General features: G+C 45.6%; 1 protein-coding gene across 5 annotated transcripts in view; it reads left to right on the top strand.

Annotated features, from left to right (window-relative positions):
* SLC4A11 (solute carrier family 4 member 11) overlaps positions 1-20,387 on the top strand; it is a 188,920-nt gene that overhangs the window by 55,428 nt on the left and 113,105 nt on the right. For all 5 annotated transcript variants that reach the window (XM_056553221.1, XM_056553243.1, XM_056553219.1 and 2 more), the window contains exon 2: positions 10,928-10,978. In XM_056553221.1, coding sequence (XP_056409196.1) covers positions 10,928-10,978 — 51 coding nt within the window. The remainder of the gene's footprint in view (positions 1-10,927; positions 10,979-20,387) is intronic.

The raw sequence follows: 20,387 nt of genomic DNA, 5'->3' as shown, positions 1-20,387 counted from the left end.
ATGTAATACCTCCCTATACTGTAGGGGGTGCTACCAGACTCCAGTCAGTGCATGCACTTCAGTAATACAGGTAAAGAGTACAGAACATGTAATACCTCCCTGTACTGTAGGGGGCGCTACCAGACTCCAGTCAGTGCATACACTTCAGTAATACAGGTAAAGCATAGTACAGAACATGTAATACCTCCCTGTACTGTAGGGGGTGCTACCAGACTCCAGTCAGTGCATGCACTTCAGTTATACAGGCAAAGAGTACAGAACATGTAATACCTCCCTGTACTGTAGGGGGCGCTACCAGACACCAGTCAGTGCATACACTTCAGTAATACAGGTAAAGAGTACAGAACATGTAATACCTCCCTGTACTGTAGGGGCGCTACCAGTCACCAGTCAGTGCATACACTTCAGTAATACAGGGGTTTTACCAGTGAATGTCCATTCTGATTGGTCGGTTCTTCCGGCCATTGACACGTTTCACAGATCTGGACTGTCCGTACATTGTATGTTGAGTCTGGTTTCAACTTACGATGGTCCAGAAAAGACCATTGTATGTGTAAAATATTGTATGTTGAGGCCATTGTAAGTTGAGGGATCACTGTACATTACCTAGTTTGTAAGATGATAGAGGACTCGATGTACCAGTAGTCCCCCAGTGGCGGTGGCGGTAGCCTCATCGGGCCGTACGGAGACTGTCAGCGTCTCGGTGTACATGAGCGAATATCCTCTGACTACATCTCCCTAATTAAACGCCTGCGGGACCTCATGTGTTTCCAGCTTGGAAGCATCCGGGGAATGTGTGTTTTGTTTTGTTTTTGGGGGGCACAGCCTCTGATCAGTAATCCTGGAATAAATGTCTGCCGGTGGCTTTATTACAAGCCTTCAAGCATATGAATTTAATAAATGTAACCCAGTACAAGGTCCGCTCTCGCAGGAATGCAGCCAGCTTCCACAAATCAGCTCGCTCTTTCCTCCCGTTGTTGTTTTGGGCCGCATCTCCTTCAAGTGCAGCCGGGGTTTTTTGGAGATTCGATTCGGGTCAGGGACTTTTTTTTTTTTGGTTGGTAAAAAGTTTTTTTCTTTATATAATTATAGTGTGTGTGTATATCTATCTATTTGTATGTTAATTTTATTTAAAAAATAAAATAAAAAATTCAATACACTTTCGTGCTCCGATTGCATGACGGGTCCTTTTAGTTCAGAGGTCCCAACCAGGTCCTCAAGGCCACAAAAAGTCTAGGGTTAAAATTAGAGATGAGCGAACTTACAGTAAATTCGATTCGTCACGAACTTCTCGGCTCGGCAGTTGATGCCTTTTCCTGCATAAATTAGTTCAGCTTTCAGGTGCTCCCGTGGGCTGGAAAAGGTGGATGCAGTCCTAGGAGACTCTTTCCTAGGACTGTATCCACCTTTACCAGCCCACGGGAGCACCGGAAAGCTGAACTAATTTATGCAGGAAAAGTCATCAACTGCTGAGCTGAGAAGTTTGTGATGAATCAAATTTACTGTAAGTTCGCTCATCTCTAGTTAAAATGTTTCCCTGTTTTATTCCATTGGAGTAACTTAAAGGGGTACTCCACTGAAAAACATATATGTGTGTGTGTGTGTATATATATAATAATTTTTTTTTTTTTTATGAACTGCTGCCAGAAGGTTAAACAGATTTGTAAATTACTTCTACTTAAAAAATCTTAATCCTTCCAGTACTTATCAGCTGCTGTATGTTCCAGAGGAAGTTCTTTTCTTTTTGAATTTCCTTTCTGTCTGACCTCAGTGCTCTCTGCTGACACCTCTGTCCATGTCAGGAACTGTCCAGAGCAGGAGAGGTTTGCTATGGGGATTTGCTGCTACTCTGGACAGTTCCTAAAATGGACAGAGGTGTCAGCAGAGAGCACTGTGGTCAGACAGAAAGGAAATTCAAAAAGAAAAGATCTTCCTCTCTAGTATACAGCAGCTGATAAGTACTGGAAGGATTAGGATTTTTTTTAATAGAAGTAATTTACAAATCTGTTTAACTTTCTGGCACCATTTGATTTAGATGAAAATGTTTTCCATAGGAGTACCCCTTTATAGAGATCCCTACATGTCGGTGGGCCTTGAGGACTGGGTTGGGGACCACTGCTTTAGTTTAAGTCTATTCAGCCATTCTTTTTCGTTCTGTATCACTGTAGGATGGATAGACACGTTTGTTTTGGTCATTGGCCCCTGTCATTGGGCTCCCATTGATGTCTCTGGTAGAAGATTAAGGGATGGTGATTTTTTTTATTCTTTTGCTGTAAATATGCGATTTGTTGAGTCAGAATTGGCTTCTCATCAAAATGGCCATTAGCTGAGCCTTGTATTTTCCTGGGGTTTCTGATCATTCGATGGATGTAGCCTCGTCCAGGCTTTTGCTGATGTTGGTGGATTTCAGTTTCCATTTCCATTCATTAGACATCTCGTTCTATACCGTCCGTATATATAAATATATTCCCATTTATTCTTTGAGGGTCATAGGGGGAGATTGATAAAAACCTGTCCAGAGGAAAAGTTGCTGAGTTGCCCATAGCAACCAATCAGATCGCTTCTTTCATTTTTCACAGGCCTTTACAAAAGTGAAAGAAGCGATCTGATTGGTTGCTATGGGCAACTAAGCAACTTTTCCTCTGGACAGGTTTTGATAAATCTCCCCCTATTACGCTGCTGTCGCACCACGTTTTGTACTTGCGGTTCCCGTATACGGCTGGGAGGAGGGGTGGGCGGGGCTTAATCGCGGCGCCCGCACTCAGCCGTATAGGGGAACCGTATTTAATGCATGTCTATGAGCCGAACGGAGTGAACCGCAGCGTTTTCGGCCTTATGCGGTTTCCCGAACGCAGGCAAAAACGTGGTCGACCGCTGCTCGGCTCATAGACATGCATTAAATACGGTTCCCCTATACGGCTGAGTGCGGGCGCCGCGATTAAGCCCCGCCCACCCCTCCTCCCAGCCGTATACGGGAACCGTAAGTACAAAACGTGGTGTGAAACCACCTTTATAGAGATTTCAGGGGAGATTTATCAAAACCTGGTCAAAGGAAAAGTTGCTGAGTTGCCCATAGCAACCAATCAGATCGCTTCTTTCGTTTTTTCACAGACCTTTTTAAAAATGAAGGAAGCGATCTGATTGGTTGCTATGGGCAACTCAGCAACTTTTCCTCTGGACAGGTTTTGATAAATCTTCCCCCATTACTCCTTGTAAAATGTATAGTTGGAGTATTGTTTCTTGATTAGGCCCCTTTCACACTACAGCAGTGGTCTCCAACCTGCGGACCTCCAGCTGTTGCAAAACTACAACTCCCAGCATGCCCGGACAGCCTTTGGCTGTCCGGGCATGCTGGGAGTTGTAGTTTTGCAACATCTGGAGGTCCGCGGGTCTGAGACCACTGCACTACAGGTATCATCCTGCTTTTTTACTGCCGTTATTTTACAATAACGGATGGAAAAAAAAAAACGAATGCAATTACTGGTAATGAGAACTGATGACCATCATCCGTTATTTTTAATGTTTTTTTTTTTTTTTTTCCTTAAACCTGATGTTGTTCATCTGTTATCATCCTTTATTACCAGTTATATCCGTTTGTTTTTTTTAAATCAGGTTTTTAACACTCTTTTTGTAAAAAAAAAAAAAAAACATGTTAAAAAAACCTGACAATAACTGATAACGGATTTTTATTTTATTTTTTGGACATCTGGTTCCCATAGACTTCAATGTTAAAGGGGTACTCTGGCCTTAAAACATCTTATCCCCTATCCAAAGGATAGGGGATAAGATGTCTGACCGCGGGGGTCCCGCTGCTGGGGACCCCCGCAATCTTGCATTCGGCACCCTCCTCTTTGAGCTGCACGCCGCGCCGACCACGGGGCCGGAATATCGTCACGTCACGACTCCACCCCTGTGTGACGTCACAGCTCCACCCCCATGTGACGTGACGGCTCCACCCCCGTGTGACGTGACGGCTCCACCCCCGTGTGACGTGACGGCTCCACCCCCGTGTGACGTCACGGCTCCACCCCTGTGTGACGTCACGACTCCACCCCCGTGTGACGTCACGGCTCCGCCCGTGTGACGTCACGGCTCCGCCCGTGTGACGTCACGGCTCCACGCCCGTGTGACGTCACGGCTCCACGCCCGTGTGACGTCACGGCTCCACCCCCTTGTGACGTCACGGCTCCACCCCCTTGTGACGTCACGACTCCACCCCCGTGTGACGTCACGGCTCCACCCCCGTGTGACGTCACTGCTCCACCCCCGTGTGACATCACGGCTCCACCCCCGTGTGACGTCACGGCTCCACCCCCGTGTGACGTCACGGCTCCACCCCCGTGTGACGTCACGGCTCCACCCCCTTGTGACGTCACGATTCCACCCCCGTGTGACGTTACGGCTCCACCCCCGTGTGACGTCACGATTCCACCCCCGTGTGACGTCACGACTCCACCCCCTTGTGACGTCACGGCTCCACCCCCTTGTGACGTCACGGCTCCACCCCCTTGTGACGTCACGGCTCCACCCCCTTGCGACGTCACGACTCCACCCCTTGCGACGTCACGACTCCACCCCCGTGTGACGTCATGACTCCACCCCCGTGTGAAGTCACGACTCCACCCCCGTGTGACGTCACGACTCCACCCCTGTGTGACTTCTCACCCCCGCCATGCAAGTCTATGGTAGGGGGCGTGGCGGTCGTACCCTCTTTAAATTTTAACGTCCGTTTTTTTCACCATTTTTTTTTTTTTTTTTTGCCGGACCAAAAATTAGCTCATCCACCATCTTTTGTGCCGGCAAAAATAACTGACATTAGTAAAAACGGACATGACTGATGCAAAAGGATGGTCAAATAATCCCATTGACATGAATGGGATTTTTTGGCGCTCGTTTTCAGGACTTTTTGCCGGAGTGTGAAAGGGGCCTTAGAAGTCTGATGTCATCACTGTCTGATAAATGAGTGATTGGGGCAATGATGTCATAACTTCCTGCTAAATTGATACGCAGCACCGGTTATGTACTCCTCATGAATGTATAGGTCATTGTTTCCCAACCAGGGTGCCTCCAGCTGTTGCGAAACTACAACTCCCAGCATGCCCGGACAGCCAACGGCTGTCCGGGCATGCTGGGAGTTGTAGTTTCGCAACAGCTGGAGGCACCCTGGTTGGGAAACACTGGTATAGGTAGAAGTGTCATAGCTTCCTGGAGATTAGTGTGTGACGGTATAACGAACAAGCCAATAAAGTGATGATGTCATAACCTTATCTCTCTGTCATGTCTTTTATAGGAGTGTGTCGCTTGGAATGTACGGTCTGTGATTTCATAGCTTTTATGCGATCATCAATGTATAGTTGTCAGTGATCATAGTTTTAATTTTTTTCCTTTTTTTTATAACTTTATTCGTTTTTCAAAAAGAAAATAACAACCAATAAAAATTGAATTTGAAAAAAAAAAAGAAAATAACATTCAGATGTTCACATAAATGCTAAATGAAAAGGAAAATGAGGAAAGAAAAAAAAAGACAAAAATATATAAGGGATACATAAGTAAAACATTAATCCCATTACATGTCTCTACCTTTATGTGATAGGAGCATAGAAAAGAAATTATATAAATGTAGAACATAGAAATTAATTAAATTCCTGGATACTCACAGAGCCGACCTGAGAGAATCTGGGGTACTCCGGTGGAAAATTTTTTTATAAAATTTTTTTTTTTTTAAATCAACTGGTGCCAGAAAGTTAAACAGATTTGTAAATTACTTCTATTAAAAAATCTTAAAGGGGTACTCCGCCCCTGGCATCTTATCCCCTATCCAAAGGATAGGGGATAAGATGTCAGATCGCCGCGGTCCCGCTGCTGGGGACCCCGCTATCATTACTGCGCAGAGCGAGTTCGCTCTGTGCGTAATGACGGGCGATACACGGGCCGGAGCAGCGTGACATCGTGGCTCCGCCCCTCATGACATCACGGCCCATCCCCTTAATGCAAGTCTGTGGCAGGGGGCGTGACTATCACCACGCCCCCTTCCCATAGACTTGTATTGACGGGGGCGGGCCGTGACGTAACGATGCTCCGGCCCCTGTATTGCCCGTCATTACGTGCAGAGCGATCTCGCTCTGCGCAGTAATGATAGCGGGGTGCTGCAGCAGCGGGACCCCGGCGATCTGACATCTTATCCCCTATCCTTCGGATAGGGGATAAGATGTCTAGGGGCGGAGAACCCCTTTAATCCTTCTAGTACTTATTAGCTGCGGAATACTACAAAGGAAATTCTTTTCTTCTTGAAACGCAGAGCTCTCTGCTGACACGCCCCCCCTCCCATAGACTTGCATTGAGGGGGTGGGGGTGTGACATCATGAGGGGGCGGGGTGTGACATCATGAGCTCACTGCGCCGGTGTGAGGTGAAAAATTCAAACCCATTAAAAAAATCGGACCGCCCCTCTCCGAAGTTTGCCGAAGCTAGAGGGGGAGGAGCAAGTTTGCCAAAGCTACAGCAGGGAGGAGCGAGGGCAGAGCGGGGAGGAGCGAGGGCAGAGCGGGGAGGAGTGAGGGCAGAGCGGGGAGGAGCGAGGGCAGAGCGGGGAGGAGCGAGGGCAGAGCGGGGAGGAGCGAGGGCGGAGCCATGGGTTTGATTATTTCACCGCACGTCACACCGGCTCCAGCGTTTGGAGCATTTTATTCCAAACACTGAGCAGTGGAGTACCCCTTTTAAAGACCCCTGATTGTGTTTTTATAATAACTTGCATTGAGGGGGCTGGGTGTGACTTCATGAGGGGGTGGGGCTATGATGTCACGCCCCACCCCCTCAATGCAAGTCTATGGGAGGGGGCGTGATGTTCCGAATGCTGGAGCTGGCATCGGGAGCTCGTGACGTCATAGGCCCGCCCCCTCATGATGTCAGGCCCCGCCCCCTCAAAGCAAGTCTATGGGAGGCGTTGTGACGGACTCAGGACCCCATGACAGGCAGGGGGAGAGAAGCGGGGGCGGTGACGGCGACGGTCTCTGGCACCGCAAAAGCCGATGCAGTTCATTGATTTAAAGAGCCCGTTTTAAATCAATGAACTGCAGCGGCGTCACCGGGGGGGATAAATAGCCGTTAACTTATACCGGAATATCGGCATAAGTTATCAGCTATCGTCCCTAACCTCCACTGATTATCGGTATCGGCCCTAAAAAACGATATTGGTCGATCCCTATTATCTACGCAGGCTGACTGGTACTTTCTATGGATAGAATCAAGGATGATGTCATAGCTGAATGGACAGATGAACACATAAGGTGTGTGTTTGATGTCACGGTTTTGTTTGTCTGTTTGGGTATCGAAGGACAGGTGATGGAAAGAGGGTAGTGGGCAACATGCCCCCATGTAGAATAAAATACATTGAGGAGGGATCGGACACTTAGCCACAACCCTTGCCATTGGTACCATTTACCACAGCTGGTGATCTGTAGCTCTGGTGGTCCTTTGTGGTCCCTGATATACTGTTTATATGTGGTGTTTTTGTTGTTTTGTTGTCTTTTGACTTCTCATTTACTATGACAGTAACGCTGTCCTTTTTTGCTATGTTTCGGGCTTTAGTAAAGGGTATTATTGTGTATTAATGCCTATAACTCTGTGTATTTGCTTATCTTGGCTGCCCAGCAAGTGGCTTGTGGCGAGGTTTTTGGACATAAGGAGCGCTTGTAGGAAATCTTGCCCAGTGTTTTTCAAGGGCCGTCCATTGGAGAGAGGCACGTGTCAGAATTGTCCAGCCTCCTGTTTCAATAAATACACTGACCTACGATGCCACACAGTCACTGGTGTATATATATTGTAGGCTGATCCCTGAGAACTGGTCATTAGATGAGAGGCAGACCGGCCATAAAACAATACTTTTGGATGACATCCTTACTCGTGAGAAACTTATAAGCCAATGAGAGAAAAAAACACCTCTGTAGACGCTCTGTTCTGGCTTTTGTCAGGGAACTTGTGACTCTTGGTCAATACGAATTGCGTTGAATGTAATTGTGGAAGACATGTTGGACTCTAGTTGTAAGTAATACCTGGTCAACTTTATGTACCCTGCTTCTGCCTCACATGGTCAAAGAGTACAGAATGTCCGGTGCCTATTGTTCCTTTTTGCACTCCTTTTTAAGACCTACTATAATATGTGAACAATGGAGGTCTGGGCGCTTAGGTCCCCACCATTACTGGAACGAATTTGCTGAGAGAAGTTGACCTTTTGGATGTAATCTTCCTTCTTTGGCAGGTCTTCGGAGGTGTAGTGTACTGGTCATAGAACAAACGTGATCACAACCTTGGCCAAATGCTTCTACTCCTTTGTTCTAGCCATAAATTAAGACATTGATACCCATTCTGAACCAAACTATCATGGCTTATAAAGTGAGTTGTTTTTTGTTCCAAATTAACCCGCTCACGAAATCCAACAACCAGATCCTTCTCTCCAAACATCTGTCATTAGATAGTTGGCCAGTCCTACTGAAGTCGGTGGGTTTGGCCAACACATATCTAGTGTCTATGGGCAGGTTTACTCCCAATGGATGCCACTGTATTCCTAAGGCTGGGTTCACACCACGTTTGTGCAATACAGTTCCCGTATACGTTTTCAATTTGAAAACCGTACGGAACCATATTGAAAACCGTATGCATTGACTCTCCATTGAAAACCAAACGTTGCATCCGTTTTGCATCCTGTACGGTTTTGTCCGTTTTTTTTCCCGTACCCAAAACCATAGCTTACCATGGTTTTTGATACGGGTGAAAAACCGTATTGAAACGTATACGTTTTTTTTTTTTTTTTATTTTATTTTTTTTTTAACATGGGAATCAATGGGAACCATACGTTTATGAATAAAGTTTCACTTGTTTGGTTGAAATTCCAAGAAAAATGTGCAAAGTCAAAAACTCTATATGGTGAAAACCGGATGGAACCTTATGCACATACGGTTCTGTATTTGCTTACGGTTCCATCCGGTTTGCACCATACGGTTTATGACTTTGCACAGTTTTTTTTTTTCTTGGAATTTCAATCAAACAAGTGAAACTTTATTCATAATGGAGTGAAAAGTTAAAAATGTGTTCCTTTTTTTTTTTCCTTCAAAAACGGATGCAACCGGACATCATTTTTCAAATCGTATACGGATTCAAATTTGTACACACGTTTTGATACAGTTTAGTCTGGTTTTGAGGATTTTTTTTTTTATTTTTTTATCAAAAACCTGAAACTGGGTTCACACCATGTTTTTGCAATACAGTTCCCGTATCAGGTTTTTGATTAAAAAAAAAAGGGTTCCTAAAAACCTGACTAAACTGTATCAAAACGTGTGTACAAAGTTCAATCCATATACGGTTTGAGAAATTTTAAGAAAAAAAAAGTATAAGCCATAACTTTTCACTCCATTATGAATAAAGTTTAACTTGTTTGATTTGAAATTCCAAGAAAAAACTGTGCAAAATCAAAAACCGTATGGTGAAAACCGTATGGAACCGTAAGCACATACAGAACCGTATGTGCATAAGGTTCCGTCCGGTTTTCACCATAGAGTTTTTGACTTTGCACATTTTTCTTGGAATTTCAACCAAACAAGTGAAACTTTATTCATAAACGTATGGTTCCCATTGGGAAAAAAAAAGAAAAAAGGTTCTGTACGGTTCCCATTGACTCCCATGTAAAAAAAAAATAAATAAATAAAAAAGTACCGTATTTTTCGCCCTATAGGACGCACCGGCGTATAAGACGCACCCAATTTATAGGTGCAAAATCAAAAAAAATAAAGATTTTGAACCCAATAGTGGTCTTCAACGTGCGGACCTCCAGATGTTGCAAAACTACAACTCCCAGCATGCCCGGACAGCCGTTGGCTGTCCGGGCATGCTGGGAGTTGTAGTTTTGCAACACCTGGAGGTCCGCAGATTGAAGACCACTGCATAGGAGGTAATACTCACGTGTCCCCGCCGCTCCGGACCCGTCACCGCTGCCCTGGATGTCGCTCCATCGCTGTCGCCGTGTCCCCGTCGCTCCGGAACGTCTCTGCTGCCGGCCGGGTATCCTCACTGTCCGTCGCCGCCATCAGGTTGTTATGCACGCCGACGCACGTACGCGACGACGTGATGACGAGGAAGGAGAGCGCCGGCCATACAGGGGATCCCTGAACGGAGAAGACACCGAGGAGGCAGGTAAGGTCCCTCCCGGTGTCCTGTAAGCACTAACCCGGCTATTCAGTCGGGCTGTTCGCGATTTCACTGCGGTGGTCCCGAACAGCCCGACTGAACAGCCGGGTTAGTGTCACTTTCCCTTCAGATGCGGCGGTCAGCTTTGATCGCCGCGTCTGAATGGTTAATACAGGGCATCACCGCGATCGGTGATGTCCTGTATTAGCCGCGGGTCCCGGCCGTTGATGGCCGCAGGGACCGCCGCGATAGGTGTGTGTATTTGCCGTATAAGACGCACCGACTTTTTCCCCCAGTTTTGGGGAAGAAAAAGTGCGTCTTATACGGCGAAAAATACGGTATACATTTCAATACGGTTTTTCACCCGGACCAAAAACCGTGGTGGGCTACGGTTTTTGGGTACGGGGAAAAAAAAATGACAAAACCGTACAGGATGCAAAACAGACCCAACCTGATGCATCTTTTGGCATACGGTTTTCAATAGGATTCCGTACGGTTTTCACGTTGAAAACCTATACGGGAACTGTATTGCAAAAACGAGGTGTGAACCCAGCCGAAGCCTGGCAGAATTCTTCTATACAGACTCCTAGGTTGTCCCCTACCGGAAGTGGTTGGATGAATCCCACATTTTGGAGGCCGAAAAAGTTCCTTCAAGAATAGGGCTATTTTGTATGTCTTGAATAGGTTTATGTCTTGTATGCTAGAGATGAACAATGATTAACTCAGCTTTTTTTTTTTCTTTTGTGCAGAGAGTCCTCCGGCAGCGATGTCCAGGAATGGATACTTCTTTGAAGAGACCGGTGAGTCCTCTGTCACTAAATACTTTGAGTGGCCTCTACAAATGCTTTTCTGATCCTAAATTACTCTCGGCACATGGGGGTTGTCTCGTCTCCCATTTCCGACAGTGTACAATAATAATGTAATAATAATATATTTCTTATTATCTCATTTAGCGCTAACCTATTTGACAGAAGTTTACAATTTCATAGGTACAGATACAGACAAAATCGGGCAGTACAGAAATACAAGCTATTATCCGAAGATGAGGAGTCAGAGCCCTGCTCGCAAGAGCTGACAGTCTACGATAAAATAAGGTTAAAGGGGTACTCCGCTGCTCAGTGTTTGGAACAAGCTGTTCTGAACGCTGGAGACGGCGCCGGGAGCTTGTGAAGTCATAGCCCCGCCCCTTCATGATGTCACGCCCCGCCCCCCTCAATGCAAGTCTATGGGAGGGGGCGTCACGCCCCCTCCCATAGACTTGCATTGAGGGGGCGGGGTGTGATGGCATGAGGGGGCGGGGCTATGATGTTGCGACCTCCCAGCTCCAGCGTTCGGAACAGCGGAGTACCCCTTCAAAAGTATAAAGTGGAAAGAGAGTGAAGAAATCTGCTGTCCAACATGGGGCAGAATTCCACTTTTAAAGGGGTTATTCCAGGAAAAAACTTATATATATAAGTTTTTTCCTGGAATAACCCCTTTAAAAGTGGAATTCTGCCCCATGTTGGACAGCAGATTTCTTCACGCTCTTTCCACTTTATACATATATATATATATATATATATATCTCTCAACTGGCTCCAGAAAGTTAAACAGATTTGTAAATTCGGGTAGAAAAACAGACATGGTGCACATCTACAATCTTGTATAATGATCTAATTGCTTCTCAGCATAATATCAAAAACTAACAGGTTGTTAGTATTCATTTTTGATCAAAAAGTACAAGCCCACTCGCCACGTCAAGGCCACCTATTTAGAGTGGGTCCCTAACGTCCCTAGCATAAAATGGCGCAGCACCGGGCGGCGACCACCACCGCCGTGACACCAGTGCCCACAGGGGGGAGACGACCCACCGGCAGAGCGGCCCCAATGCCACTCAAACCAGTCTATGGGTTGCACCTCCCCGCAGACACAGCACCACGGCAGCAACGGAGGCCGCACAGCACCACACCAGTGTGACACAAACTGGAGCGACGGGGACACCCCGGGGACGCGGCGACAACAATGGAGGGCGACATCCAGGGCAGCGGTGATGGTCCGGAGCGGCGGGGAAAGGTGAGTATTACCTCCTATACTTTACATTGCACGGATCCCTCAACACACGATGGTTTCAACAAACGATGGTTCATTTGGAACGGATTACCAACGTATGTTGAGGGACCACTGTACATTGTTGTCTATGGTAACGGCAATGTCCACCAAATGCATTTAATAAAAAAATTCCATCCAGAGAGTCTGTAGTCCTATAGTAACCTTGTTCTACGGACTGAGCTTTCTGGGCAACTACACTCTACTGTTGTGCTTTGTACAATCACTGAACCAGCTGGAGGATTTACCTTTTCAGCCTTTGGGGAAAATCGATGTTCTAAATGACTACAGTTGAAGACTCTGCATAACGTACCGTATTTTTCGCCGTATAAGACGCACTTTTTCTTCCCCAAAACAGGGGGGAAAAAGTCGGTGCGTCTTATATGGCGAATACACCCCTATCGCGGCGGTCCCTACGGCCGGGACCCGCGGCTAATACAGGACATCACCGATCGTGGTGATGCCCTGTATTAACCCTTCAGATGCGGCGCTTACAGGACACCGGGAGGGACCTTACCTGCCTCCTCTGTGTCTTCTCCGTTCAGGGATCCCCTGTATGGCCGGCGCTCTCCTTCCTCGTCATCACGTCGTCGCGTATGTACGTCGGCGTGCGTAACGACGTGATGGCGGCGACGGAGCGCGAGGATACCCGGCCGGCAGCAGAGACGTTCCGGAGCAACGGGGACACGGCGACAGCGATGGAGCGACATCCAGGGCAGCGGTGACGGGTCCGGAGCGGCGGGGACACGTGAGTATTACCTCCTATGCAGTGGTCTTCAATCTGCGGACCTCCAGATGTTGCAAAACTACAACTCCCAGCATGCCCGGACAGCCGACGGCTGTCCGGGCATGCTGGGAGTTGTAGTTTTGCAACATCTGGAGGTCCGCAGGTCGAAGACCACTATTGGGTTCAAAATCTTAATTTTTTTAGATTTTGCACCTATAAATTGGGTGCGTCTTATACGCCGGTGCGTCCTATAGGGCGAAAAATACGTTATCTGTAATTTGCTGTCATTTAATGTGGCTACATTGATTAAACACCTCTCGGATTGAAGGGACTCCACTGTGTTACTTCATCGCCCTCCCCTACAGTCTGACAACATTTCCGCACAGGTCGGCTAATGAAGACTGACAGAAATAGAGGCTTTTGAAGTCCACTTAACTAGTTTTAAAGCCTTTTTTTTTTTTTTACTATTGCACTTATTCTGAATAACTGCAATGACTTCCAACAGATCCAATAAATGAGAGCGCAGATCAAAGTAGCAGACAGCCTAGATTAAAAAGGCGCATTAATCTCGGAGAAATTAGATTAGTGCAATTACATTAAATCTGTCTCTACTCAGTGTCGTCTTGGAGCAGCTGAGAAGTGGCCCTCACTTCTAGGGTTAAGTAAAAGCATCATCGATCGCTTTTATATAGTAAGAACCTCGTTCACTGATGGATTATATATAGAGATGAGCGAACGTACAGTAAATTCGATTCGTCACGAACTTCTCGGCTCGGTGGTTGCTGACTTTTCCTGCATAAATTAGTTCAGCTTTCCGGTGCTCCGGTGGGCTGGAAAAGGTGGATACAGTCCTAGGAAAGAGTCTCCTAGGACTGTATCCACCTTTCCCAGCCCACGGGAGCACCTGAAAGCTGAACTAATTTATGCAGGAAAAGTCAGCAACCGCCGAGCCGAGAAGTTTGTGACGAATCGAATTTACTGTAAGTTCGCTCATCTCTAGTTGTATACTTTGGAGGATTGTGGGGCTCCGGCTTTCTTAACCGACTTGATCTCTGCAGTTGACCAGCGCGGTGACTTTGGTCTTGGAGAGAAAGTCTATTCAGCTTATATGCCTGTTAACTGGGCCAAAATGAATAACACCCTATAATGCATTAGACAATAGAGATTAAAGGGGTACTCCGCTGCTCAGCGTTAGGAAAAAAACTGTTCCGAATGCCGGAGCTGGTGCCTGGAGCTCTTGATGTCATAGCTTCTGCCCCCTGTGACATCACGCCCCACCCTCTCAATGTAAGTCTATGGGAGGGGGCGTGATGGCTCTCAGGCCCCCTCTCTTAAACTTGCATTGAGGGGGCAGGATGTGACGTCATGAGGGTCGGGGCTATGACTTCACAAGCTCCCGGCACCAGCTCCAGCATCGGAACAGTTTGTTCCAAACGCTGAGCAGCGGAGTACCCCTTTAAAGGGTGTACTCCAGTACATCAAAACTTATACCCTATCCACAGGATAGGGTCAGACCTCTGTAATGGGACTCCTCTTCCTGTGCGTTGAGCAGCGTGTCAGCATGTGCTCCATCAGTTCTCGTTGGGAGCTCCAGAGATGCCAGAGTTCAGTGCTTGTGTATCTCCGGCTCTCCCGTGAACAGTGCATGAAGCGCGTGCCGACATGCCTCTCCGTTCACAGGAAGAGAAGTGTCCCTGTTCTGGAGGTCATGAGGTGTCAGCAGGCATACTCCCTTTAATCAGATGCTTTTCCCCTATCCTGTGGATAGGGGATAAGTTTTTAAAAGGGCACTGTCATATACAAAAACTTTTGATATGTTGTAAAGCATGTATAACCAATAGGTTTTGCCATTGCTTTCATTGACTGGGTTTTTCAGTATGAAATACAGAAAATTTTCTAAACAACTGCCCCCCTGCCTGCTTGGACACATACTAGTCCTGCTGTGTCCATGAGTCATCACCTATGTCATGGACACACTTCCTTGATTGACAGCTGTGAGTGCAGGGCTCAGAGCTGGAGGAAAAATCCTCCCACTGTCAGCTTGTGTCCCGCTACTGTCAGGGAGGACAAGCTGGGAGTTGTAGTTTAACTAATGCTAGGGGAGATGTGAGCAGACATCATACTGAGGGAGGGGGCGGAGACCTGCACAATGAGGCCACGCCCCCTCCCTTTGAGAGCAATTCAGACTAGTGAGCTAAATTTAAAAGTATAATAAAAAAAAAAAAAAATAAAGGTGCTAGACACATAAAAAAGTTAAATGTATGTGGTCAGGATTAGGTACTGAGTGATATTTAAAAAAAAAAAATTTGTTGGATCTGACGGGTACGCTTTAAGCATTGGTGCGCTCCTTTAACACTGTTGGAAAATTTGTGCAAAAATCAATATTTAAGAATTTTTGACTTATCTGGTTCCTCCCTGCAAAACCTGTCATTCACTCTGAATAACTAGTCTGTCTGCAGACTGATGAGCTCACTGAGGGATTTGGTTACATGCTGCCCATAATACACTATAGGAGGGGGGTGAGTAAGTGCAGAGAAAGACGATGAGGGGTTTCAGCAGTTTGTAGTAAGTGTTATATTTACACACAGTTCTGGGTGTAGTAGACCTTTTATCTCTCAGAAAACATGAAGCCAATTGAGCTTGAGAAAGGTCGGTAACTGAGTGAAATGTTGCATTTCTCCATCTAATGGTTGTTTACTCGCTTCTTTTATTCACAGTCTACACTGCACAGCAGGATCCACTCTTTAGTGTGTGCGCAGGGTATGGGACATGTTATCTGGTCTACACCCACCAGCCCAAATTGGAGATAGATCCGTAAACAAGTCATATAATGGCAAGAAATAGTGCTGCCCCCCCATGTACTTACACACACGACAGCTTGTTCTAGAAAGTTACCTGACAGGACAGGTAAACTTCATCCTGCACCTAAAATCTAAGGTGCGATCCAGAAGATCATAATATTATAAAAGGCATTAAAGGAGTACTCCGCTGCTCAGCGTTTGGAAGAAACTGTTCCGAACGCTGGAGCCAGCCCTGGGAGCTTGTGACGTCATAGCTCCGCACCATCATGCCATCAGACCCTGCCCCCTCAATGCAAGTCTATGGGAGGGGGCGTGACGCCCCCTCCCATAGACTTGCATTGAGGGGGCAGGGTGTGTGGAAATTGCCACTGCTGAAATTCCGGAGTTTGCACTGTGCGGCAGAATCCCTGACAACAATGGGAGTCTGCTGCATCCAAATTTCCAAGCGGATTTTATTTAAAAGTGGAATTCTGCCCCATGTTGGACAGCAGATTTCTTCACTCTCTTTATACTTTTAAAGGGGTTTAAAGGGGTTTGGAACAACATAGCCCCCTCATGCCGTCACACCCCGCCCCCTCAATGCAAGTATATGGGAGGGGGCGTGACAGTCATCACGCCCCCTCTCATAGACTTGCATTGAGGGGGCAGGATGTGTGGAAATTGCCACTGCTGAAATTCCGGAGTTTGCACTGTGCGGCAGAATCCCTGACAACAATGGGAGTCTGCTGCATCCAAATTTCCAAGCGGATTTTTTTAAAAAGTGGAATTCTGCCCCATGTTGGACAGCAGATTTCTTCACTCTCTTTATACTTTTAAAGGGGTTTAAAGGGGTTTGGAACAAAATAGCCCCCTCATGCCGTCACACCCCGCCCCCTCAATGCAAGTCTATGGGAGGGGGCGACGCCCCCTCCCATAGACTTGCATTGAGGGGGCGGAGCTATCACGTCACGAGCAGCTCCCGGCTCCAGCGTAGTACCCATTTAAGGAAATCCTATTATCTGTCACTACCGTTTCCTAGACAATGATGTCATCACTAAATCTTGTGGCCTGTAGCCAATGTACTGTCACTCCTCCTGTCTGCACGGCAGGTTATGCCAGCTCTGTTCTCTCTGGTGGTAAGTGCCCCAAAAATAAAAAAAACAATTCTCCTAAGACGGATCGGTATTTCCCCGTAAATGCTTGCACTAACATCTCACGGCCCGGGAAGCCTCAGGCTATTAGCATAGTTTTTAAGACGCCGTCTTGATTTGAAGATAATTAAATGGAGCAAAGGGCATTTCCAGAATTAATTGCTGTGTAAGACGGAACAATCTTCGGGATGGCACATGGGCGAGGCCGCATTAAACCTTGGCTCATGTCCTGGCGCACACAACAAGAGCTGCTACTCCGGCTCTGCTATACCTGTCTTCTAAGGACAGGTGGGGCCGCACATTGTCTCCAGTGTTACTTGTGGATCTATTTTTAGTTTGACGTATGCAAAGGCTTCTATAATTTGTCCCAGCCTAGTATAATCTCTCCAATGTGTCTGCTGGTTCTTAAAGGGGTACTCCACTGGAAAACCTTTTGTTTTTAAGGACTACTCCGGTGGAAAACATTATTATTAGTATTAGTATTATTATTATTTTATTAGTATTATTTTATTATTATTTTATTATTATAATAATTATTTTATTATTATAATAATTATTTTATTATTATAATAATTATTTTATTATTATAATAATTATTTTATTATTATAATAATTATTTTATTATAATAATTATTTTATTATTATAATAATAATAATTATTATAATAATAATTATTATAATAATTATTATAATTATAATTATTATTATTATAATAATAATTATTATTATTATAATTATTATTATATAGAAATGTGTGTATATATATATATATATATATATATATATATATATATATATATATATAAAATTAATATTATTTTTTTTTTTATGAACTGGTGCCAGAAAGTTAAACAGATTTGTAAATTACATCTATTAAAAAAAATCTTTACCCTTCCAGTACTTATTAGCAGCTGTATACTACAGAGGAAATTATTTTTCTTTTTGGATTTCTTTTTTTTGTCATGTCCACAGTGCTCTCTGCTGACACCTGAACGCCCGTATCAGGAACTGTCCACAGCAGCATAGGTTTGCTATGAGGATTTTTCAGGTGTCAGTAGAGAGCACTGTGGACAAGACAAAAAAGAAATTGAAAAAGAACAGAATTTTCTTTGTAGCATACAGCTGCTAAAAAGTACAGGAAGGGTAAAGATTTTTTTTTAATAGAAGTCATTTACAAATCTGTTTAACTTTCCGGCACCAGTTCATTAAAAAATAAATAAATAAATAAATAATGTTTTCCACCGGAGTACCCCTTTAAAAGAAATTTTTTTCCACCGGAGTACCCCTTTAAAAGAAAATGTTTTCCACCGGAGTACCCCATTAAAAGAAAATGTTTTCCACCGGAGTACCCCTATAAAAGAAATTTTTTCCCACCGGAGTACCCCTTTAAATCAACTGGTGATAGAAAGTTGAACAGATTTGTAAATGACTTCTATTAAAAAAAAAATCTTAATCCTTCCAGTACTTATCAGCTGCTGTTTTGATCCACAGGAAGTTCTTTTCTATTTGAAATTCCTTTCTGCCTGATCACAGTGCTCTCTGCTGACACCTCTGTCCATTTTAGGAACTGTCCAGAGTAGGAGCAAATACCCATAGAAAACCTCTCCTGCTCTGGACAGTTCCTGACATGGACTGAGGTGTCAGCAGAGAGCACTGTGGTCAGATAGAAAGGAAATTAGAATAGAAAAGAACTTCCTGTGGATCATAACAGCAGCTGATATGTACTGGAAGGATTAAAGGGGTAGTCACAACCCCTCCCATAGACTTGCATTTAGGGGGTGGGGCTATGACGTCATGAGCTCCCAGCACCGGCTCCAGCTTATTTCCCTAAATGGAAATGAAGAGGAAAAGACTTAAGACCTCAGTCCCATTTATCTTCTACTTTTGCATATGTAAAATTGTACAATAACCCCTGCTTGTTCCTGGTGGGGGAGGTGCACTTACTGTTACATCCCTTCACCTCAAGGTTGTTGTCTAGTAGGGCGGCTCGTCTTTGTCTCTTTTAGAGATGAGCGAACTTACAGTAAATTCGATTCGTCACGAACTTCTCGGCTCAGCAGTTGATGACTTTTCCTGCATAAATTAGTTCAGCTTTCCGGTGCTCCGGTGGACTGGGAAAGGTGGATACAGTCCTAGGAGACTCTTTCCTAGGACTGTATCCACCTTTTCCAGCCCACGGGAGCACCGGAAAGCTGAACTCATTTATGCAGGAAAAGTCATCAACTGCCGAGCCGAGAAGTTCGTGACGAATCGAATTTACTGGAAGTTCGCTCATCTCTAGTCAGATATGATCAGAGAAAAAAAGTGAACACTTTGCTAAAGTTGACCGCCCAAAAGGGAAACTCGCATGCAAAATTTGGTTCCAAACGGACGATATCTTCTGTCTCTACTGATCTTAAAGGGGTACTCCGATGGAATTATTATTATTTTTTTTTTTTTTGTAAATCAACTGGTGCCAGAAAGTTAAACAGTTTTGTAATTTACTTCTATTAAAAAAAAAATCTTAATCCTTCCAGTACTTATTAGCTGCTGAATACTACAGAGAATTTTTTTTTCTTCTTTGATTTATTTTCGGTCGCGACCACAGTGCTCTCTGCTGACACCTCTGTCTATTTTAGGAACTGTCCATAGCAGCTGATTTGCTCCTGCTCTGATTTTTGATTTTCTCCTGATCTGGACCTAGAGCTGGGCGGTATGACCAAATATGTGTATCACGGTATTTTTTTTTTTACTTATGGCGGTTCCACGGTATATAACAGTATTCCTTTCTCTCCCTCCCCCCCCCCCCCCACACACACACACACACACACACACACACACAATCATGTGACCTGCCAGCGCTGTTCTGCTCCCCCCCCCAAATCACGTGACCTGCCAGCGCTGTTCTGCTCCCCCCCCAATTAATTATCAGCCCAGCGGGGTACTACTCACATATGTCACCCGCAAGCACTGCCCTCCTCCTCTTTGTTGGGGGCCGCCAGGTGCTGGAACTCTATACTGTACGCCAGTGGTCTCCAACCTGCGGACCTCCAGCTGTTGCAAAACTACAACTCCCAGCATGCCCGGACAGCCAACGGCTGTCCGGGCATGCTGGGAGTTGTAGTTTTGCAACAGCTGGAGGTCCGTAGGTTGGAGACCACTGCTGTACGCTGTATCCCTATGCCCGGGCTGCAAAAGATAAAGAAAATAAACTTTAACTTACCTACTTCGGCCTACTTACGCTGGGCTGAGCCCACTGTCATGTAAGAAGCCGGGCCAGAGCTGGCTGTCCGGGCATGCTGGGAGTTTTTAGTTTTGCAACAGCTGGAGGTCCGCAGGTTGGAGACCACTGGCGTACAGTATAGAGTTCTATCGCCGGCGCCCGCAACAAAGAGGACATATGTGAGTAGTACCCCGCTGGGCTGATAATTCATTGGGGGGGGGGGGGGGGAGCAGAACAGCGCAGGGGGGTCACATAGGATTAGTT

Source organism: Hyla sarda, chromosome 1 (assembly GCF_029499605.1).
Source record: "Hyla sarda isolate aHylSar1 chromosome 1, aHylSar1.hap1, whole genome shotgun sequence".
In the NCBI taxonomy this organism is placed as follows: domain Eukaryota; kingdom Metazoa; phylum Chordata; class Amphibia; order Anura; family Hylidae; genus Hyla; species Hyla sarda.
This window is presented reverse-complemented; position numbering and strand designations above follow the sequence as displayed.